This window comes from Antennarius striatus, chromosome 4, assembly GCF_040054535.1.
Source record: "Antennarius striatus isolate MH-2024 chromosome 4, ASM4005453v1, whole genome shotgun sequence".
Taxonomy (NCBI): Eukaryota; Metazoa; Chordata; class Actinopteri; order Lophiiformes; family Antennariidae; genus Antennarius; species Antennarius striatus.
The window spans coordinates 6993906-7018116 of NC_090779.1; the positions used below are offsets into that span (position 1 = coordinate 6993906).

A 24211-nucleotide genomic window follows, 5' to 3' on the forward strand; every position below is an offset into this window, starting at 1 on the left:
CTGACTGTAAACCACTTTCCCCAGCTGTTTACACTACATTAACCAAATGTTAATTAAAATTAAAAATGTACTCACACCTTTTATACCCCTGACATTAACTCATTCTTTCATTTTCTGTACAGCTTTTGTAGGTCATTGCTAGAGCCCATCCCAGCAAACTTATTTTACAGATAATAATTTACCCCTCTCTCAATACTTGCCAAAAACACTGGGTATGCATCTCATAATAGGTTTCTTCAGTTTCCTCATTTTCACATTTTTATGCACATTTGACCTTTTTTTACATCAATTTCCTCACGTTCATCTATGATGGAGGCTAAGATTAAATACATATCAGCACAAACTGATCTTTACCAGCGGTGGGAGCGTCTGTGACCTTGGTCATGGTGGCAGTGTTCTTATTATGTGTTGTGGCAGCTCTGACCAGACTGGTGGATGTGCCCTATGACTGGTGTGGACCTGGACCTGCAAACCATACGGCCTCATGTTGAGCTTAGGTTAGTAGATTTTGAAATGACTTTAAAGGTTGGGTCTGATTTTCATCAAAGACAATGTGTTAAAAGATTTTAGAATCATCTGAAGATTTTTCTTGAAGTTTTGTGTTACTTATACATGAAGGCAGACACTCAGCAGTCGACTGATATGGATCTGGTGCAGAGTTGACTCCTGAAGCCCACTGTTAAACAGAATACATCTAGCAGCAGAGAACCAGACATTTGACCTCCCAGGAAAGCGCAGACCCGTCGTCTTGGCTAAACCCAAAAATCAGGATCTCCAGATCAAATTTAAGGAACTTAATCGCTGAATTCTTACGTTTGGTGTACATTAAGAAGGGCAGTAGAGAGGACATGTCCATTTAGCTTTTGTTACTCCACCAGTGTCCCCTGCTGTTCCCAGTCTACCTGGAAGCTGGTGATCTGCTGAAAGGAGGCAGAGAGTTATGCTGGAAGTTTAGAGGTGAAGATATGACGTGTTACTGTGTTCAATAACACGAGGCTGACGTACCTGAACTGTCAAGATGTTCCTGGATGTAGTCCATTACCCACTGATGTGTTTACCCTGTAAACAAAATGCAGGTGGGTCAACACCAGTGACAGGCCTGGAGTCACTCAGTCCTGGATCCAGGTGGATTCTTGGAGTTTAGTAAGTGAGTGTTGGAAACAGAAAGAACTTTGCACAGACTGAGTGGGGGCACCTGGACCTCCCTGGTTTCTGTTCCTGATTGATGGGTCACATCCTGTTCATGTACCGTAGTAGTCAGATTTTATATGGTGGAGGAATGTGTGGAAAAAAAGACATCATCTGCATCAGATTCTAATTCTTAGAAAAAACCTGTCCATCATGAGTCCCTGAGGCTCCAGCAGCCTGAGTCGTGTTGCAACAAGAAAACCATGAGCGACGTGACAACAGGGTCAGAAAATGTTTTATTTTTCAAACTCGCTTCTCTTTCCACATAAAACAAAGATTAAAACACAAAATGCAATATAAAATCTGACCTACAAACGGACTGCATAATAAAAACTGTTCAACCACACGAATATTTCAAAAGCACGTTTTACCAAGAACAAAACAACATGCATGCTGGAGCTTCAACCAGCCTCCATTAGGACTCTTACGCATTCATGGTTCATGGAAAACTGTAAAATTGTTCCAGAAAACATGACAAGAACAAGAAAGCATTCTTTGGTACAATCTGTGGAGGCAGTTTTCTTTAACACCTGGAGAACACGTGTGACGTGGTTACGGTGTTCATGGGAACAGTCAAACTGGAAGCTGAACGTGGTTGAGCTGAAGGCTGTCTTCTGTGAGAAAGTAATACTCCAAATGTTACGCTTAGCAACAACAGATGTTATATACACCAAATGTTCAGTCTGCTTTTGTTCTACGAACATCCCATGTCCCTGTGGCTGTGCCGTCCAGCGATACAGAGAACAGTCTTCATCCTACAAACCTCTGGGTCCCGCCCAGCAAAACTACAGAACACTTGTGGAGGCACCGATGGTGGCCCGTTATGGACAAAAAGGTGAACTGGAGAGGCTTTGATTTGTGATCGACAGCTGCTGAAAGAAGTGTCACCCCGTCCACACACACTCACGGATATAAAATACATCCACACACATAAGTACTGCATTGTTTTTTTCCTCAAAATGTTGGTTTTCATCAATTTGCAGAGATTTGTGGTTCTTCTTGAGTTGACTGTGTCGTCATCCGTCTTCAGCTGGTTGACTCTTCGGTGGGTAATGGCGCCTTCTGAAGCAGGAAGAAGGAAATACGAGGAACGTGTCTTACATTTGTGTACACAGTTATGATAATGTCCCCGTGTCACAATGAATCTCCTTTGATCCTCGCAGCACATTTGAGGTGTGGACACCTGAAGGCCTCACTTTGGTCTCAATGGGTCTGGGCCCCCCTGCTGAAGTGACCTTCATCAGGTTCTACTATGATGACATCATGATCCATCCCAGTCATTCTCTGAATGGCTGATCAGAGTGACGATGTCAATGTCTGCCCAGTTCTTTCCATGTGGTGTCGCCACTGAGCTGAGACGCAACCCCTCATTTAAACTCAACTGAAAGTGTTGCTGTTGGGACAACGTTCTCACACAATGAAGTTTTTAAATCAAAGAAGTGCTGCTGCAAAAAAAAAAAAAAAAAAAAAAAGAACCCAAAAAGCAAAAAAACCCAACAAATCAACTGAGGATGGCAGCTCAAAAGATTTGTTTCAATGGCAGCTGCTGCATTCTGAGGTTGCATGTTGTGTTCCGTTTAGTGCTGCATAGTGCTGTTCGTGTCAAAGGAAGAGCGCTTTGATGCCAACAGAGTCGATCACAGGAGATTCTCTGGGGGGGGGGGGCGAGCTGGAGGTCGTCCAGTGGATCACAATCCGCTGGCTGAAATACACTGGAGCATCTTTGGTTTGGTTCAGAAAGATCAGAAGTATCCAGCTCTCCTTTTGACTCGTGTTTAACTCTAGGTAGATCCGACCCGTTGGGGGTTCTGCTGGTTAATCCCCAGAGTCCTTGCTGTCAGAGTGAGGAGTGTACTTCAGTCGAAACGACCCTGTGAAACACAGAAGAAGACAATCTGTCTAAATGAAAGAGGCGGTGAGGACTGAGGCAGAGCTGAGACGATTCACAATCATCTCATCTACAGTGTTTCTCTCGCTTTTGGGTCACAGGTCTGCTGCAGCCAATACCAGCTGGTTACGTATAAAATGTGGGGTACACCCCGGATGAGATGCCAGCTCAATGTGGGACACAGATCATTCATTTTCTCACCCATAAAACTAAATTATCTAACAAAAAAATCTTGATATTATTAGATTTTGTTGCAGTGGCTTAGGTGAGGAGAGCATTGTCCTGTTATCTGAAAGTTGGTGGTTCAAGCCCCAACCGTCCCGTCCCACCACTTTACATGCTGATGTATCCTTGAACAGACACTTCACCCCAAACTTCTCCCCAGGCACCTTAAGTAATAAAAACCTTGAACCCTCAAACTGAAACTTCTCTTTTTGTATTTTGGTTTATGTCTTAATATTAATTTATAATGAACTTATAAATTAATACTATAAATGCAAAGACACATTCTTATTTTTTCCCATTGGAGGAGTTTTTATTTTATTTTACTTTATTTTACTTTAGATTTTAAAGCTAACGCCGCCGCTCACCTTGCTGTCCGGAGTCCATCGACGGCTGCTTGCACTCCTCAGCTCTGTGTCCGTTTGCGCCGCAGTTATAACACGACAGGTTACCCGCAGCTCGTTTCTGGCCAACATTTCCCACGATGCCATGGGGCTGGTAGAAGGCGAATCCCTGCTGCTGGTCATGTGACACAGGGCTGTGGCGGTAGAGAGGCGGTGGCACCATCATGGGGTAGGAGAAGGGCACGGCTCCGGCGCCGGCGGTGCTGGACGAGGCTATGAGGGGGCTGAGGTGCAGCAAAGGTCCCAGGGTGAAGAGGGAGGGTCCGGCTGACAACGACTGAAGGTATCCCGCCGCCGCGTATCCAGGCAACGCCCCATAGGCGCCGCAGTTCCCACGACAACCGCAGGAGCTACACACACACACAGAGGGGCTGTATCCTGAGCTCTGGTCCAATGAGGCGCTGGAGGACGGTGACGGCGAGGGGCTAGATGTCGGCTGAGGGGGGTGGTAGGTGTTTCCAGACACCGCAGCCACAGGAACGCTGCTTGCCGTTGCCATGGGAACAAAGCCACCACCACCACCACTACTGGAGCTGCCAGATTGTGAGCTGGACTTTGTTGAGGGACAAGAGGAGGAGAAAGAAGAGAAGGAGGAAGAGGAGGAAATCGGTGGGCAGGAGTAGTATCCGGATGGGGAGGGGGATGAAGAGGACGAGAGGTGGAAGTGCAGAGGGGGGTGGGAGACGTGATGGAGGCTGTTGGAGGTGGAGGTCATAGCAGAGCTGGTTTCTACCATCAGCCCCACGGCGCCCCCCGTCAGGCCGTGGCAAACCAGCGAGTCCTGGAGCGCGGAGGAACCGTCCATGTTGAGACCGGGGAACAGGTTCTCCAGCCGCACCCTCATCCCCACGCTCAAGCCCCCGCCGAACCCCCCAGCAGCCGCAGGCAGCCCCGAGTCCAGCAGCTTAGTCCTGTCCTCCGTGGACAACGGAGGGGGCCGTGGCTTCCGTGGGGAGGCCAGGATGCGAGCTGGGTTTGAGAGCAGGGTCTGGGTGTAAGTGGCCGGTGGGTGGTAGGACGACTGTGGGAGGCCAAAGGAGCAAGAGGCGGGGAGGGGGGGCGCTGGGTCGGTCTGGACGGGGAGGACCTGGGCTGTGGGGCGACTGGGGGCTGTGGGGCAGCTGGAGTTCAGGATGAAGAGGCAGGAGCGCTCCTTCTCTGGGGCCCCTCCTGCCTCTGGACCTGTGACACACACACACACACACACACACACACACACACACACACACACACGGTGTCAGAACTCCTTCTGCTGAATTAACAAATCTAAATTCAGCAGTTTGATTTAAATCTCAATCCGTCCATTCCAAACGGACACAAAACCTTTTTTCTTTGAGCGCTTCAAGTTCCCGTCTGAATTTGTGCTTTTAATCAGTTGCGCTACATAAAATATTTTTTTTTTAAAAATAAAAAGAGAACCTAAACCATGTCAAGTAAAACAGCTTAAGTGATTTGATTTTTTTTAGACTTCTTTCCTCTGAGAACCTACGCCTGTGAATGTCTCTGCCTCTGTCCAGGGTGGGGTCGCAGCAGAGAGGCGTTCGGGGGGAGCAGGACAAGCTGGAGTAGCCGGAGGACGAGCTGCTGTCGGCGGAGACGGGATGATGGTGCGGCACGCCGTCCACCTCCACCCGCAGCTCTCCTGAAATACAAATGAGGACAAATTTGTTATAAATTTGTATTCATGAGATTTAATTTGGATTAATTTTAATGAATCTGAATTTTTTTTATATATGTTAAAATGCAGATGCAAGTGTCTGAATAAGTCCATCAGGTTTGTCAGGAAGAAAAATATCAAACTTATGATGTAGAAGCTTCAAAATCCTGAAACGCCAAGTGTATCAATTATGATACACGTCGCTGTAAAGGGTTAAAATGAATCCTAAAAATCACACGGAAACAAATAAAGTGCCTTTATGTTTACGACATGGGCACTTTATACTTACAACAAACTCAAATGCATTTCTGAATCGACAACCTTTCTAACGGCACCAGCCTCCATTCTATTTCCACAAAAAAGTAAAAAAAAAATACTGAATTAAGAGCTCTAATGGATGATAGAGTCAAAGATAAAGGCTCAGTTCTTTGTTCAGACGGGGGGGCATCTGGTGGAGGTTCAGGAAGGCTCTGACGTCTCATCACCCCAAATCCCAAGTCCTGCTTCTGATCTGGTTAATGTGTTCTGCTTCTGCACTGTATCTGTTGTTGGAGTGTGTCCGTCTGTTTCCGTGCTTTCTGGATGGTAGCGTCTCCATATCCACATTCCTGAACATCTGCCACCACTTCTCTGGATTTGGCCTCCGATTCCTCCTCCTCCTGGTCACAGATTCTGGGAAGTCGCCGGAATGAGTCGCATTCTGTTTAAGCCACTTCAGATGGAAACTCCTGGCATGTAGTTTGGAGTTTCTGTGTGTTGATTTCCAAAGTAAAGACGGATTTAAATTCCTTTCATTGTCCCCAAACTCCCGTTTACCCAGGTGTAGTCCAGGGGAAGGACACACCCTTTAGTCCTTGTTTGTTAAACCGTAAACCTAAATATGAACAAAATCAAATGAGCTTGAGACAAAGCAGCTTTTCTAACCTGCAGGGGAGGACGGATGCGTCAAGGGCCCCATGTGACTTGAAGGCGTTACCCTGGCGATGCCGCTGAAGGGCCGCTTCTCCATTTTCATCTCCCTGCTGAGGAAGATGAAGAAATTTTTAATTAGATGATTCCATTTCAAAGTAATGCTCTCGTGATATTTTGTGTTTAAAATTTTTTTTTTCAACATTAAGAAAACGTCTTCAAACTCCAGTTAGATCCCCGTCCAGGTGAAGACATGATGCTGCTCAGCTTGTCATCAGCTGCCACCACCAGGGGGCGACACTGTCCACCCAACTTGGCACAAGAAAAACCACCTCAGGACCTTTCCACCTTGTGAATCTTATTTAAGCTCAGGCACAAAGTCTCCTTCAGTGATGCTACCTGTCTGATGGAAACCTGATGATGCTGGGATGGAAACACTCAGATGGGGAGATCATGAGAGCAGGTTCCCGGGTGAAGAACAGAGTTGTGTGTTCGTTAATAAGACGAATTTACTTGCAGGTCCATGTTTTGTTGTTTTAATTAGTACATCTTATCTACAGCTGGTTAACCATTGACACTGCATGGACCATTATGGCTGAATATTTACCGATGATATCAGTCTGTCTGTTAATCAATAATAGCACAAAGGGTCTGTTAACTTCACCAGACCTGCACCACAAAGGGCTCTGAAATGGAAAAAGATCCACGTCTATCCTCACTTCAAGCTGCTCAGGATTCTCTCCAGATGTTCTGGTTGATCGTGAGCACGTGAGAGGATGCACACCAAGCACTCCAAAGTCCAGACTGTAAATGTGACTCGAGACAGTGGAGTCGGACAATATGACTTTTCAAATTCAGGTCAAATTCCAAAAGGTTTTACTCTCAGTTTCAGTTTACAGATGATGGGAAACAAACTGTCAAAACGAGAATAATCAACTTCCCCCTCAAACGCTGAGTATTACTACAGCGCTCTATGACGTCTGCCGAAGGCGGCAGTTCTGTGATCGTTCACATCTGTCAGTCTGAGAGCAAGATTGATCACAAAAAAGCTTCATAAATTGATTTTCAAGAAATTTTAAAGGAAGGATCAACAGATGAGGAAGAGCTGATTAGAAACCAACCGATCCAGGTTGTTGTTTTTTTTAAAAACTAGAAATTAAATTTCATTAAATTATGTTTATTCTAAAACTGTACTTCATGACAAACTGTAGCTTATCAGTTAAATGTGGATTTATTGTCACGTAAAGTTATTGATCAGATAATAGCACTGTAATGTTGGTCTGTTAACAGTCTGTCTGACTGTCCTCTAACCTTTAATGGTGATACAGACCCATAACTCACTACTGTTCATAGTCACCATTTATTGCCTGCTCAAGGGGTTCATCAGGGAGATGAATAAAGAAGAATGGCGCCACACAATTGTAGATGTGCGCTCCATTACAGAATTACTTAGAAAAGGAAGGTACGCCACAGGGACACTGAAATGTAAAGTGTTTTAAGAAATGATCTTCACGGGGAACCTGAGATGCTTTGGTTGCGACTCGTCCCTCTCAAGAATCCTAGCTGCAGAAACCATTAGCAAGATGCTTTTAGGAGAAAAAAAGCTTGTTAAAAAACACAGACTAGCATCGATCTGAAGCTTGTTCTACTGACTTTTGTAGCTCCAGTTGAGTCTTGAGTTTCTTCTTTGCTCCTTGGGTCAGGTCATATTTGTTCAGATCTTCCTCTGTCAGCGCTAAAAACTGTAGAAACACAAACAGAAACTTCTGGGACTAAAAACATGTGTAGGAGGGGGGAACATGTCGGTTTATTTACCACAGGGCTGCTCGTGATCACAGCCTGACATGTTGATTTTAGCGAGTTTACTGCTTGTTTCCTGTCAGACATCTTGAACGAACAAATCGCAGCACAAAGTGGACGCACCTCTTCCATGGTGAGCTGCTTGAACACGGGGTAATACTTGTGGAGCCGAAGCCTCCGGAGCCAGTCCAGGATGCCGTTCTGCTCCGGAGCGCCGGGCTGGGCCTGGCAGGACGCCTGAGTGTGGGACTGGGAACGGGACTGGGAGTAGGAAAGGGGCTGGGAATGTGAGTGAGATGCTGGCTGGGAATGGGTGAGGTGCAGGGGCTGGGGCTGGGGCTGGGTGCTGGGCTGACCGCTGCTCGGTGGGTGAAGGTGGTGGGGCTGCGGATACAAGTGCGACTGACTATGCTGTGAATGCTGCTGGGAAGAGGGATCGCCTCCGACCGCCATGGAGCAGAAGGTGGGCAGGGCCGGGACAGGGGGAGGGAGGGAGGACAGCTGGGGGGAGTGCTGCGCAGCGGGAACGGAGGGAGGAAGAGGAGGAGGGAGGGAGGAGAGGTGAGGAGAAGGCCGAGTCACGACGGAGCTGTGGGTGCTGATGACGGGCTGGACGCTGGCCACCCTGTAGACGACCCTGAGGAGAGACCGTCAGTCTGAGGAGGAGGCGATGAAGACCATGATGGAGATGATAGACGGCAACGAGAGGAAACTCTCACCTGTTGGATCCTCTGTACTGAACCATACAACCCAGATCTGAAGGAGAGTAAAACGACAACACCTCCGTTACTTCCTGTTTACAACCGTCTGCATTTCCTTTGGCTCAGTCTAAACACTGTCAACAGCTCTCAGTCCTCTTCGGTTCACACACACTAAAATAAACCCATCTGCATCCAATAAGGTACAAAGCACTTCCTCATGGGAAACTTTCAGGAAATGACAACATTTATTTGAATTAAGAGCGTTTGATGTAAAGCAGAATACCTTGTGAGACCTTTGCTTTACAGTAAACGAGTTCACACCTCTGACCTCAGAGCGGATTGTTTAGGACAACAACAAAATCACTCTCTGGGAACTGATTTTACAGGTTTTACAGGTAACTTTTCTAATTTAATTAGTGTTATCTAATCTAATTTCTGTCATTCCTGCGCACTAGCCTTGCTGTCATTCAAACTCATTACTAACCATGTCCCTGCTAACCGCTAACACAGAATGCTGTGCTTGTGCTTTAAGTGGCTGTTTTCATGCCCACAGCTTAATCTCAAATGTCATGACACCTCAGCACAACAGTGACCACCAACCATTTCTAGTGATGATAACAGCCGTGGTGTTCAAAGTGGGACCTGACACATTATTGTCATTATTGTCTATAAAGCAGATTTGTTTCTGTCTTCTTGTGGTTCATTGCTATCTTACTAAGGTAACCACACATTTCTTATTTGTGTGTTTGTCATGTTTCACCTCTGGGCTGATTATTCCATCTATGTTTGATCTCTACCTTCCCTGATCAGTACATAATTATTCTACCTACAACATTTTTAGGGACTTTGCCTCCCGGTTTTCTCAAGAGATTCATCCTGCTGCTGATCTGAAGTCCTTTGATCACAATCACAATCAAATTTTTATTTCGTCTGCTGATATAAACATTTGTCATTACTCCATTCTGTCCTTATTGCATGTTCAGTGGTGTTTTCTATATAATCCTCGTATGCAAAAACTATTCTGTGTCTAGGAATGTTTTTTTCTTAAACTTTTTGCAGTATCGAAAGAAGAATTGAATTTTTAAATTTAATTTATTTTGGCATTGGACTTGAATTTAAAGTTTTGGTATATTTGATGCAGTATGTCAGATGTTTTTATGGAGGTTTACTGGAATCTGTTACTAATTACAAGTTATCATGGTGGAAATACAGCATAAGGCTGCATCATGCAGCAAATATCTAATACAGTAATATAACATGGCCTTAATACTTTTATTTATTATGTTTGATTTTGAAGTTTCCACGATGTTTCCCCTGTGGAAACTGAATAATCCAAAGCATTCCACAGATGATCATGTGACAGGAAATACTCTTGAAATTTTGGAGCACATAAAGATAAAAGGTTAATTTGATTTTTTTTTTTTTTTTAAGCTAAAATGTAATTGTCAGATAATCAACAATCATTGAAAACTGTTAAATCATACATTTGAATATTAAATATAACATGAAAACAAACAACACAGCCCTGATTGAGACGACTGACTTAAACTTGTTCAGCCTTTGAGGAATAGACTGTATACAGTATATAAAATATATATATATATATATATTTCTGAAGGCAAATTAAGAGTCTCACACACACACACGCACGCACACACACACAAACACACACAAGTAGAACAACAAGTACGAACACACACAGATTCGCGGTGCATTGATGGCTATAAATAGTCTCTGAGATGAAGTCATGGTGAGAGAATCAAGCACAAACACTTGGACACAGACAGACACACACACACACACACACACACACACACACACACACACACACACACACACACACACACACACACACACACACACACACACACGAGGTCACACACTAGGCTTCCCAATACAAACATGCCACACTAAATTCCCACACCAGACCAAAATAGACCCCATCCACTCCCTCCAACACCTTCAAAACACAATCTGAAATCCTGCCTGGGTCTCACCTCTCTAACCTCTCCACCACCACCCAAACCTGCGCTCACAGCCTCCTCATTTCCTGGTTCACGCCAAAATAAGAATATGAAAGGGTCTCCTTTGCTCATCCATTCTCTGCACCTAAGATTAGGATTGTCCTTTTCTTATCCCTGCTGTCCTCTGGAAGGAGCAGCCACTGGTTTCATAGTCTCAGTCGCTACAAACCTGATATCTGAGAATTTCTGCGACCACACCTCATCCACCAGCGCTTAAAAAAACAAAGATAAACAAAACAGAATAAGGACTCACTAGAGCTGGACGTGAACGGGCAATTTGGGGCTACAGGAGCTGTAGGGGGGGAGGAGGGTAACGGAGGGAGGGAGGCAGGGCAGTCGGGTGAGAGAGGCCTGGTGGACGTGAAAAACAGCTGGACGCTGTGGTGCTGCAGGACGTGGCAGGGCAGCGCTGTCACACACCTGAGAGACAGACCCACAGACAGACAGACAGACAGACAGACAGAGAGGTCTAATAAGTATCTCTACAAGAAGCTGAATGATTGGAAAAAAAAAAAGAATCAACTCCACTGTTTGTCTAAAAAGGAAGCTGAGTGATATTCAAAAGCAGCTGATGCTCACTTAATAACAAAGTTCAGTTCTTGGTAGTTTGCAAACATCTCGGATTTACAAAAAGGCCCCTAGTGGTCAAACCTCACTACTGCAATGCCAACACTGTGACCACCAGGGGCCCAACAGAGCGACTTCTTCCCAAGGCTCATGGTGACAAGGATGCAAATGGTGTTGAACTAGTCTGCAAACATGCGTATATAAAAATGCATTCACATGACACAAGCGTGCAGAACAAGACATAAAATCATCATTGTGGGGGAACATTTCTGCTGTGTGTGCACAAATACAGTCCCATGAGCGTTAGGCCTGTGAAAACATTCACTTAATGATGAAGATGATTGAGACTTTGAATGTGGGGATGGAACAGATAAAGTCTTCAATTCTTGGTTTTGGACAGTTAGTGGGCGAGTGAGTATTGAGGAGGAGGACGGGTTTATGAGGATCACGTTTATACACACTGAGCAGGACAGTTCTCTCAGAATGACTTATACACACCTGGGGTTTATGTGAGGCGGATGCAATGCAACAGATATATACGTACTCACCTAATCCACATTTCTGCAGGTTTTATTTTTACCTTTCTTTCATTTTTGCCCTTATTTGATAGTGACAGGTGGACAGGCAGGCAGGAAATGAGGAGAGGGCAGGGTATGACATGCAACGTACGTGACCAGCTGGAAGCTACAATCAAGCAGCACGCACCGTAACCATTAAGGCTAACAAGGAGCTCCAGTTCACGCTGTTACACTATCTCAGGTGGAGACAGTGATGCACCAAGAAATGAGAAGGAAGCAGGAAGACACAGACGGAAACAGTACAGGTGATAAGTAAGAAGACGTGTTTGATGAAGAGTTTTCCTCAGCCGGAGCACACGTCATGACGCAAGGAACAAAAACAACATCTTTTCAAAGACAGTGATAAACAGGAAGAGTTGTAGGGCTCACCTTGGGTCCAGCTCTATTGACTGAGGGAGGAATTTCTCCACTCCTTCGTCAGGAAATGCTTGTGAGAGCTTGGAAAGAAAACTTTGTGTCGTCACAAACATCAGCTAAACCCTAAAAAACTGTTCAAGTGACTTGAATCAGAAAATTATGTCTGATATAAATCAGAAGAGATGGATGGGGGGGGGGGTGTTTGAAGGAGTCGGTCCTGACCTGCGACAGCAGCTCCATCACCTCCTGCTGAGTTCTGACGACGGATGATGTGAAACCATCAGACCAGCTGGCCTAGAGAGCAGGAAGGGTAAGAAAGAGAGGAAGACAGAGTGGAAGAAAGGGTTAAAACATTTCAACACAGAGCTCACATCTTGTAACATGTCTGCATTAGACCCACCTCAAACACGTACTCACTGCTGTCCTCAGACTTGCGTGTCACCCCCCTCAGCACCACCCTCTCAATCACTGCTGGAAGGAGCACAGAGTTCATCTGATCAGTCTTCACACCAAACACGCCGTCACTCCAGGTCCGTTCAACGGACCACAGGAGCTTCATCCAGACATGCTCTCATCATCAGGAGTGACGACACTGAGGGTCGTGACCCCAAGGAGGGGGACAGTCTGGACTCTAGGACGGTCGTAGTCCACACCGGCGACACCTCCAGGAACCGAGCGTTTCTTACTTTATTGTGTTCCAACCCTCTTGACTGTCGTTCTTGAGGCAGAATATTTAAATCACTGTGGAAAATGTTTCACACTAGATTTTTTTGTATGATTTTAGTATTGATTCTGAACAAGGACTGTGTATAGTCACGGCAGTGAGTTACTGACTTGGATAAGACAAACATGTTAATGTTAATGACGCCAAGGTCACGGGTTCGATCCCCATACAGGCCAGGTTCTTCATCTGTCACCTTCTTTATATTTTGCTTGTCCTATTCTTTTTTCTCCAAGTCTTTGGAGCAGACTGGAAACAGAATTTCCCTCAGGATTAATAAAGTTCCATCTTATCTTATCTTTCATTTTCTATACCTGTTTCTTCGAGGGGTTGCTAGAGCCTACCCCAGTGGACTGGGGGCATGAGGCAGGGTACACTCCGGGCACGACGCCAGTGCACTGTGGAGCCACATATAGACAAACAAGCACGCACACACACACACACCTACGGTCAATTTGGGACCGGCCAATTAACCTGAAGCACATGTTATCTTATCTTATCTTAACTTGATTGACATATGTCGTTTCAGAGTGCAGCCAATCAGCAGAGGCCACTGATGCCACATTAGGCTGCTGGCACAGCGTCAGTGAAGGGTTAAATTTTGAAATATATTTTACACAAGGGTTCAGAAAGAAGGAAAAACACAGAAGACATGAGGAGTGAATGAATAATGGATCCAAAGTAAACCGTCTTTAAGTGTCCAGAAAAGCGCTATATCAATCTAATCCATTATAATTATAATTATTATTATTATTATAGAACAACAACTCCTCCACGTGTGTGACGTCTCTGACTTTGGCCCCACAGCTGCTGCAGCTAATCCAGGATTGTGTTCCCACCTGGGATTCCCAAAATTCTTCCGTCTGTCTGCTTCAACTTGTAATCTGTTTAACAGCTGCAGAAAACTGCATGATATGTAACACGGACCTATTTCAGTCTTTTCGTACAGTGCCCCTGAAGAGCAACTAATAATAAGAAACAGGAAAACACATTAACAATTAAAAACAGCCACAAATAACAAAACCACAACAACTCACAAAACGCAAATTGACAAAAGAGAAGATGCCAAGAAACAGAAAACAAACACAGGAACTGGATTTTTCAACGGGAAGGAAATATTTGGTTTTAAAGTTAAACCTTATGTTCAAATCATTTAATTGCATTATTTTTTCATAAAATTAAACTTTAAAAGCTTTAGTTAAAGAAACAGACATGGGACGATACAAACAAGATAATAGGAACCAGGATAGGAACCTCATTTAAATAACGGGTCACATTAAACTTTGAAAATGTATTAAATCGATTCTGTAAAATGAAACATGCGATCGGCCTTGTTTTTGTCGGAAGCTGTTACGACCTGCAGTCTCCGTTTTGCTGTTGTGATTTGTTTTCTTTTTTTTGTTCATTCCGTTTTCTTTTGGGCACGATGTGTCAATTTAGGCATTTCACATCCCCGATCATCTCATCACCGGGGCAACCTGGTCTGATTTACGTTTTGTTGATCACTAATCAGAATAAATGGAACAGCAAGATTGAAGGATTTGGCACAAACACCTTCATACAGTCAGTCGCCATCTTCAGCTGATGTGTGTGTGTGTGTGTGTGTGTGTGTGTGTGTGTGTGTATGTGTGTGTGTGTGTGAACTCCAGGTATCGCTTCAGACTCCCTTTGTGAAGCCACATGAGGCGTGCAGGAACAGGCAGCAGGGGAGGGAAAACGTGATGAAGAGGAGGAGGATGAAGGTGAACAGAGCGGAGTCGCTTTCACCATAGCTGTGGTCAGCTTGAAATGCCTTCTGCCAATCACACACACACACACACATACATGGACTATGGATTAACCCCACACACACTGTATTCTGCGTTTTAAGTGCATAATGATAAATATCCCTCGTGTGTCTGTCTAACTTTACGACATCGTAAAATGTCTGCTGATGTGTTTAAGCATTATATAAATAAAAGCCGATTGACTGATTGATTGATTGATTGCTTGATTGATTCACACACACATAAACACACGAGGTGTGGCTCATTCAGCCTGCAACAGGACGGTATACTGTACACACTCAGGTGTGTGTGTGTGTGTGTGCTCTGATCTGTGTTTTATGTTCCCAAACACGCACATTCAACGTGTGTTGAATGTGCGTGCATGTGTGTGTGTGTGTGTGTGTGTGTGTGTGTGTGTGAGACAGCTAATAGCTGTGACCATGGGCTCGTGGAATAGCTGAGCGTTGTGTTACGTGCGCCGGCGGGGGGGGGGGGGAGCCGACACAATGAGAGGAGCTCACCTCAGACCGCGTGCTGCCCACCAGCTGGCCTCTGGCTGATGGATTTCAACTGAATGATAATGGAAGGTATCCTGGCTGATTAAAGCGTGACGACCTGCTCGGTGTGTGTGAGACGGTGCCGTCGGGAGTGTGTTTAGTACAAGCTGAGACTCATCGCCTCTGGACCATATCTACAGGTGAGGTTAACCTGAACGCAGGAACCTTTTGAGCTCTGCCGCCTGGAATGCAGCTGTTTTTAATGACATCCATTATATTTTTTCCTGCTATGACAAGTCAGAAATGTCTGGTTTCTTTGTTCAATCACTGAACAAAAACGGGATATATTTTGATGTAATAGCAGAGAATTAAATGCAGCGTTCAAACTGTGTATGTTTCAGACATTTATAAAGACGCTGAAAAGCTGCACGACTGTGAGATGCCTCTGTCAAATATAATTAAAAATTTCAAGATAAATAAAGTACTTAAAATCTCCAAAGGGACACATTTTCAGTACACGGAAGCAGTATGAATAAAGTCTAGGAAAAAATATTCAACGATTGTTGAGTTATATCCCAGAAACCTTCATCTTACACAAACCCACAACTAGTAACCATGGAAACAAAAAAAACAAAAAAAAAATACAACAGTAAATTTTCCAAAGTAGTAAAAGACACCACATAAGTACTTGGTTGTAGCATTTCTGAAAAGTATTGAATTTTATCAGAGCTCTAGAAACAACACCAACAAACAGAGTTTGTATAGAAATCAATGAGAAGATCTCATTCCTTCATCCCAATCCTCCCTTCCTCTAGTTTTGTTGTTTGGAAAACTAGTTGTTCAGAGCCAAACAGATGTAGAGGGTCGTTCACTATACCGTCTTGGTTTTGCAGAGCAGTTGGGAGTTTTTCACTCTAATAAATCTTGTTTTTAACCACATAAATAATAAAAAAATTCAGACAAAACCACGAGCAGCTCGCTGGGATGAAGAATTTGGCTGCTGTGAGTCCCAAAGCAAGTGAAAAGCTCCTAAAAGGTGACTAAATACTGAACGTATTTTGAAGGGGTTTAACATGTACAACTCATTCAACTCATGGGTCTGATTTATGAGAAGTGGAGGAAAGAGTGAAAGTTTTCACCCGGCAGGGAATGTTGGTTTACAAGGTTTAGTGACGATCATCCCCACGGATCACTCTGAACCTGAAACCGGGATCATCCTTCAGTAATACACCACTCTGCAGCTCGCCTGCTCACACACACACACACACACACACACACACACACACACACACACACACACACACACACACACACACACACACATATACAAACACACACCGCAGCCACAACCCTCGGGGCAGCATTCTTTGCGCTTAGTTTTACTGTTCAGATGTGCCCGCATGCCACATCTTGTTCAACCAGGATTAACTCGGTGTATAGCATGACACACACACACACACACACACACACACACACACACACACACACACACACACTTGGTGGTGATATGCACTAATGGGTGGTGGGGTGAGGCCACACATACATAAATACATTAATAGAGACCCAGAGAAACGCAGGCCGGTGGAGAACGTTTCCACCGCAGGAGCCAGACGTGCTGTAAATAGTGTGGGCTCCTGTATTCTTTATACTTCTGTAAAGACTCCTCACCTTTTCCTGCTTTCCCCAGGGGGTTCTCAGTCGGTGCTGCCCCATCCTGGCTTTGCCCCACAGACCGAGGAGGCAGACATGGGGGAGGTGGCGGCGGCGGAGGGGGAGGAGGAAGGCTCGGGTGTGAAGGGCAGGATTCCTCGCTCCCTGCTTGGTCTCGTCTTCCCGCTGCGGCCCCGGACCCCGATCCTGAGGCCGCGCCGGCCTCTCTGGTCTGGTTCTGCAGCGCAGAGACGAGGGATCAATCAGCTGAACGGAGGTCAAACCCCGGGAGCAGAGGTCAGGGATAAGCAGACAGGGACCAGCTTTAGGCCTCAGCTTGTTTGCACACTGGAGAATGTTTGGTACCAATATAACAGTGACCTCAAGATGGTATGCCAGCTGCCTCCACGGTCCACATGTGCTCAAGAACACACACAAGGTGACGCTCAACATCCATCTAGCTGAATGCGACGCTTCAACTCGGTGCTGTCACCGCCTGAACAAACCCAACCCCCCCCCAGCGACGCTCCCTCCCTCTCTCTCCCTCTCTGGACTGGCTCAGTGCTAAAACAAAGTGAGGAGAACGATCTGGCGACGCAGAGCAGACCAGCATTTAGCCAGGCCCGTCGACTGAGACCGCGCTCTTATTTATAGCGACGCGCTGGAGGAGCCGCTGCAAAGAGACGGACGGACAAACACACATTTAAACGTGAAGAGGTCTTTTACGGCTGCGGTGGCAGACACAGAAACCTCTTTCTACTTCTGCAAGAAGTCAAAAACGGTTTTCTTCTTCATGAAGAAATTTCACCAAACTGTCATCGTCCAATCTGATTTGTTCTGATGGGTTCACAGTCAGTGTGGTTCTCATCATCATCATCATCATCATCATCATCCAGGATCATCAGCTTCAGCTGTAGCAGTTAGCCCATTAAAAAAAAACTGGGTTGTTGAAAACACAACATTTTGATAATCAAGAGTCACTAAAGTGTTTTTCCAAATAAAAAAAAAGTCAAACATTTGATTCAGCTTCTTAAATGTAAGAATGTTTGTGTTGCTTATGGCAGTAAGTGAGGAGAATTTGGGTTCTGGGGTGTTGAGGATGTTACTGTAATGAACGGTTTTTACATTTCTTTTGGCACTTTTTAAAACGATCCCATTCCCTTCGTCTGATGTGAATATTCATGTTTAAAACCTAATAAATAAGTGATTACTGAAGCATTTAAGAAACAAATATGGAGAACTAGAACCAGATCACTTCAAACTTACATTCTGAGGCACTTTCTAAAATGAGAAGCTGATATGCATGAACCAAGGAGTCGATCTGAAAACAATTAAGTGCTGCTGCCACATCCGCATGCTGCTTATCAAACCTACCAGTGCGTTAGTTCTTCACTGTTAATGAAGAGAAAGACACAAACTGTAGATACGTGGAATATGAACACTGAACCAGAAACACGAGCGCCGACACAAAACCTTCGTACGCTCCAGACGTGTCCGATCTGAAAGTATAAAACACATCGAGTCCTCAGTCTCCTGCTAAACTGAGTTTCACTCTGTTGTTCCAATGTTTTCACAGGCATATAAAGCTCTTATATAATGTGGTGATTGTACAGGTTTTTACAGGCCCGACACATGTGGCCAGTGTATTGTATCCGCTGTTTATACCACGGCGCTTCTATTGCTTGATCCCCCTGGAGAAAATTGAATTTGACTCTGGAATGAGTCAGTATCCAGCTGCTTCGTGTTAAAATAGGCTCATGCATGTTGATTTAAAATCCTGGACAGCCAACAGACTGCAGCGATAAAGTCTGTCTTTCATGTGCAACGGGGGGAGAATAAGTACGTCAATACGGGTTTGAAGTTACTTTAAAACGAACAGTTTATCTACAGACTGAAATCTTAGTCTTGAAAATAAATAATTACTTTACGAAAAAAAAGCCATTGTGATTACTCTTTAAGCAGGAAATCAACTGTATAAATTTTGATTACTTTCAGTTTTAATGGAAAACAATAATAGTAAAGGTATGAATAAAATTTTATATTTTAATTATAGAGTATTTAATATTTCAATTATAGAGTAATATAGCCTGAAAGGGGGGGGGGGGCTGACCGACTGATCCAACAGCCACACAGACATGCAGCCAACGTTGTCTTCAGCGTTTCCATTTCCTGTATCTCTGCATTTATTCTGTATATTTCCTACTATTATTGTAGTTAAACATTGGATACTGTACACAACCTCGGTATTTATTTGTTTATTTTCCTTCCCCACAGACTCGTCTTATCGTGTCTCCATCATCGCTGGTATTAACGGTTAATATCCAGCTCCATTCTTGTTTCTTTCAGTCAAACATAAACCAGAAACAACAAGCCTTTACCTGTCTCTAATTCACCCTAAAATATTTTATTTCCTTATAGGTAATGATTACATAAACATGTACGCTTTATGTAATATTTTTTAAATAATTAAATGTCTTTTAGATTATTTTAAATCAATTTTTAAAAAAAATTAAAAGACCTTGAAAGTGATTAAGAAAAGCCATTAACCGGATTAGCTGACGCGATGAAACCCCCGGTAACAGGATGGAGCGACCAGATGAGATGAGAACGCCGTCTCTACTGTAAATAAAGCAGCGTTTCACACTGAAAGCTTCAGATCAGAGCTCAGAGGGAAGGAAAGAGAGTCAGAGAGGGAGATTGAGAGCATTTATAACTTCCTGGGGATTCACTGGAGACACACACACACACACACACACACCGCAGAGGGTTGATTTCAGCATGGAGAAATGTGCTGACCTGCACTAAGCAGGAGCCAAGGGCAACAAAACACTAAATACAAACGCTGCTCTCTGAGCTGGGTACTTTCCCTTCGCTGCTCACACACGTGTTTAAACAGTGAGCCCGCCTGCTCCTGTGCAGCCAGAGGAGTGTGTTTACTCCCTCTTTATCTGCTCACACTAATACGGCATCACTTTGTTTCTCCTCCAAACGTGTCCTGATTCATGTCAGTGGGCCTCCAGACGATCCCACGTTACTGTAACGGGGTTAATGAACCACCAAGGGCTCTGCATCACTGGGAAATCCCCCGCCGCGATCTTCACCTCCCATCCCATCACATCCAGGAACAGGAAGTGGGAACACATGGACGTTTTCTACCTGTCCTCCTTCGCACGTTTATGTTCACCTTATTGTTTGAGGAAGGGAAGAAGATTACTCCTCTTCACATTTCAAACTTTTCTCAAACATCGGGGAAGAACCAAGAGGCAGGCTGACGGTTCGTGTAGTTTTTACATCAAAAAGCTGGAAAGTCATGACTTTTATGTCCAACAGGAGGAACTGAAAACTTCTGATATGAATTAAGACACAATTCATGTCACTGTTTTTCTCTTTTCCTTCCCACATCTTCTCTCACTTTGCTCATACACCTGTTATACTTAAACACACACACACACACACACACAGAGGTAATGTCTTGACTTCCTATCTTTCTTACAACATGCATGAGGACATTGACGATAAACAGGGAGGTTTTGTTTTTGTATCCTAACACACACCAGCTGTTCTGTTGCCTCTGTTTCCTGCTGAAATCAATGAAAAACAACTCGAAACTGAAAGCTATCAGAAAACACATCGGTTCTGTTGAAATACAGCTTGTACAAATGTTTTGATTAGAGGAAAGAATTTTGCAGAAAACGCATCATTCGACACAAAGAACTACAATTTACTGATGGAGATCCCGATAATAAAACAACTAGGTCAATAACAATAAAACAAATGATCAACAGAAAGAGTCAGAAAGTCAGAAAGAAATGAGTCATGAAACCAAATACTTGTTATCTGGATTATAATAACCAACTAGTTCTACCTGATGTTTGTGTGTTGATTTTCCTCTGCTGTGTTCATTTGTTTACCTATGGTAATGTTGATCATGGGGTCCTCAGCTGTGTGTGCGTGTCCCTACCTTGTGCCAGCAGCTGCAGTGTGTGTGACACGGCTGACAGGCAGACTGAGGCGGGTAGGCAGCGCCGGCGTCAGGAGCGAGGCAGGTTGCCGGGGACAACGAAGCCGGGGGCAGGGACACCGTCTGATGGTGACAGTGGTGATGCGGCTGAGCGTAACAGACGGCCGCTCGGTCCTCTCCTCCACCGACGCTCGCCTGCAACATCCGGTGTGTGTTCAGGAAAAAAAAAACCACCAGAGGAAGACCAACGGAAACTTTAGGTGAAAATCTGCGGGTTGTAGCCTGATGACATCACTAGTTTCTGACGTGAGGTGTTAAAATGAAACCCAGCAGTTGTGGACAACATAGCTGGTGACAGATGCACGACGGCAGGTTGGACATCAATCATACATTTAGTGGCGTCGACACGCCGGAGGAGGATCGTACGTTCTGACCTCAGATGTGGTCGACGTTGTAAACTCTAGTTCTGTCAGCTTTCACCTACAAGTATGTAATTTACAGCTCACTGAGGCAGCGTGTCATTGCCTGTGTCTCTCCTGTAATTTTGGTGCATGTCCGTGTGTTGTACTCGTGTCCGTGTGTTGTACTCGTGTCCGTGTGTTGTACTCGTGTGCGACATTAAGCACTTTGTCAGGTTCTCAGAAAGCCTGAAATTACAGAGTAATGCACCTGTTATAAAGACTTTCCCTTTCCCTCTGAGCAGGAGGGAGCAATGACTGTAAAACATTTAAAATGTTGAGAAAAAACATGTTTGGAAGAAGAAATAAAGGTGATGTGATGATTATTTCCCCCAAACAATTCTTGACCAAAAAAAACCAAACTATTGTTGACCCTTAACTCCCCTATCCATCCATCTAACCACCTTAGATGGATGGATCCATTCCTGTTTGACCTTGTGTGTAGTCTGATGGCTCTGTGAAGGTCAGGTGTGCCCCCTCCTCCTCCTCACCTGCAGGATGTTCTGGATCTGCCCCAGCTGCTGCCTCAGCACCTGCTTCTGGTGGAAGCTGAAGGCCGGGTGGTGAGAAGCCATGGTGAACAGCAGGAGGAACTGCTCCTCGGTCCTGCCGTCGTTCAGCGCCAGGCCGTAGTTATTAATCACCGCGTCGATGTGGGTGAGGGTCCGGAACAAGACCCCCGCCGCCTCCCGGTTGTCCGACCCCAGCAGGGCGAGGGACACCAGCAGCTTGCTGCGCACCACTTCGTCCGTGATGTTGGTGAGGCCCGACAGATCAGTGGGGTTGTTGGCCTTGATCTCTGCATCCCGGAGGGAGTGGTAGTCCTTACGGGCCAGATCCTCCAAGCAGGAGCCGAGGAAGCGGAGCTCGATGGGGACGCAGAGGTCCAGGAGGCCGCAGAGGAACTCGGCTCTCTGCGCGGAGGTGAGGCAGGAGAACCAGCGGTACACCCCGTCCCTCTGGACACAGCTCCGGCTCTCCACCATCCTCACACATCCACTCAACCCGAACTCACCAGAAAAGAGTGTGACCAGTGGAAATGTCACGCTTTCATCTGGGAGTAAAACTTAGAAACAAAACGGAACGCGCGTCTGCGTAAAGGAGAAAGTGCGCAGGCGCAGCGTGTGCGCAACGCAGCTCTACTGTGGAGCGGCCGTGGAGTCGGAGCGGATTTGTCAACTTCAACCCGAGACTGGGGGGGGGTGTGGAGTGTGGTGGTGGGGGGGCTCTCACTTCACGTGTTCGCCGTCGGGGAAGGAAACGTCAGTCTGCGGTGACGCAGCCACGGCTGTTCAGGAACCATTGTCCCGCAAAAGTCCGCACGGATGAAGCCAAAAGTCGGGTCGGTGTTCGGCGCGCTGTGCCTCCGCCGGGTCCCTCCCCACCGGTCGGACCGCTGCCCCCTGACGGTACAGACAGCTCCTGCAGAATGGCACCAGTGATCAAAACACACCGCCCCATTCAGGGACACACACAGTTTGTGATCGGAGCCGTCCCGCACGGTCCCGCAAAGCCTTCCTGACGCGTCGCTCCTCCACCCTCATGGTTTTCCACGACTTGTGCGAAGAGCCGTGGGCTGGAGCCCAGCGACACCGCCGGGGTTAAAGTTTACATCCAAACCAGGAGTGGCCTGAAAGCCCCTGGAAATAATGTCAAGCGTCACGGCGGAAACCCCACTGTGGGGAAAAACACAGAGACGTGAGGTTCTGTTGTGTCCGCGGATGAAAAGTGGAGTCGAACACAAGAGCTGTGGACTGCTGTGAGCCTGGAAATCTAGAGAGAAAAAACAAAACAGCTGGGTTTAACATTATCTCACCTCTGCCAGCCCACAAACAGAATTCTTTACTCTGATTGGCTGAGATTCCTGTCCATCATCGGATCTCTCTCGTGATTGGGTCAGAGGGGAACCCGCTATTACACGTCCCACAGACCTGAGTTTTAAACACAAAACATAAGTGTTAAATAACATATTTAGACTTATGTTCTGTTGACAAAATGACATTTAAAGAAACAAACTATCTTCAATATGTTTATTTTCTTCAAAGTTGCATCATCTTAGCTTCATGAGGTCGTGGTGGTTTTTAGTTCACAAGAGTGAGGCTTCAAAAGTGAATACTGTATGTGGAATTCACTGCTGTCACAAGAACAAAGAACTGAAAGAACTTGGAATATTTTGCTAAATAATCGAATGCCTGATGACACAAGTTCTCATATGGACCTTCCAGGAAAGGAGACCAAGCAGAGGATTGCCACTAAACACCTCAGATTAGAGCCTACATGCATGCATTATCTGATCCCGATCACCATCACCTGTCCAGACCAGACAGAGAGAAGAACTGGTCTGAGAACCCCAGGATCAGACAGGAGACCTGTGAGAGTTGTGTCGTTGTAGAAAAAGAAAAGTACTGGTACCTGTATATGTGGTTGTGAGGCTTGGGGTGTGCACTGGTGTGGAGGGGGCTTTACTGGATAGACCACTGGTGAGTATTAATCAAAAGCTGAAAGGATTTAACCAGCATCACCACCAGGTTCCTCAATGACCATCCAGTTTGGTTTGTGCTGCATGAGACCGCCAGTAGTTTCGATACAGAATGACTCCAAAGACACCTCCAGGATATGAAATATAGAGAACAAAATTTAAATAAATTCAGAAATAAATATATATATGTGCAATTCTGGAAATCAATTAAAAGGGCCCAATTATACATTTTTACATCCCACAAAGCAGTGATGTATTGTAATTGTCAGTGTTTGTCTGTCCGTCCATCAAATATCTTCACAACCGTTGCAGATAGGAAGGTGAAACAAAAAGCACATTACTCGGGCAGCAAAGGTGAGGAAAATGAGATGATGACCTTGACCT

General features: G+C 45.3%; 1 protein-coding gene across 2 annotated transcripts; it reads right to left on the minus strand.

Moving 5' to 3' along the window:
• Nucleotides 1-1405: 1405 nt before the first annotated feature.
• zcchc14 (zinc finger, CCHC domain containing 14) lies at nucleotides 1406-23108 on the minus strand. Of its 2 annotated transcripts, none has more exons than XM_068313274.1 (14): nucleotides 21840-23108; nucleotides 20891-21085; nucleotides 16948-17167; nucleotides 12696-12763; nucleotides 12518-12589; nucleotides 12308-12375; nucleotides 11047-11213; nucleotides 8788-8824; nucleotides 8192-8705; nucleotides 7922-8010; nucleotides 6284-6381; nucleotides 5192-5344; nucleotides 3667-4884; nucleotides 1406-3059 (listed from the first exon to the last, which is right to left on the minus strand). In XM_068313274.1, the coding sequence occupies exons 1-14, from the start codon at nucleotides 22332-22334 to the stop codon at nucleotides 3004-3006; spliced, it is 3450 nt and encodes a 1149-aa protein (XP_068169375.1). In that variant the 5' UTR covers nucleotides 22335-23108; the 3' UTR covers nucleotides 1406-3003. The 2 variants fall into 2 exon arrangements, with proteins under 2 accessions (XP_068169375.1, XP_068169374.1); XM_068313273.1 differs by having other exon boundaries at nucleotides 12696-12766.
• Nucleotides 23109-24211: the final 1103 nt, after the last annotated feature.

Bases quoted from the DNA above. Each gene is read 5' to 3' on its own strand.
- zcchc14 (XM_068313273.1), bottom strand. From the start codon at position 22,334: ATGGTGGAGAGCCGGAGCTGTGTCCAGAGGGACGGGGTGTACCGCTGG. The intron at 8,706-8,787 runs GTGAGAGTTTCC...GTCTCTCCTCAG, and splicing joins CAGTACAGAGGATCCAACAG to GGTCGTCTACAGGGTGGCCA. The intron at 6,382-7,921 runs GTCAGTAGAACA...CATCTTCCTCAG, and splicing joins ACTCAACTGGAGCTACAAAA to CAGGGAGATGAAAATGGAGA.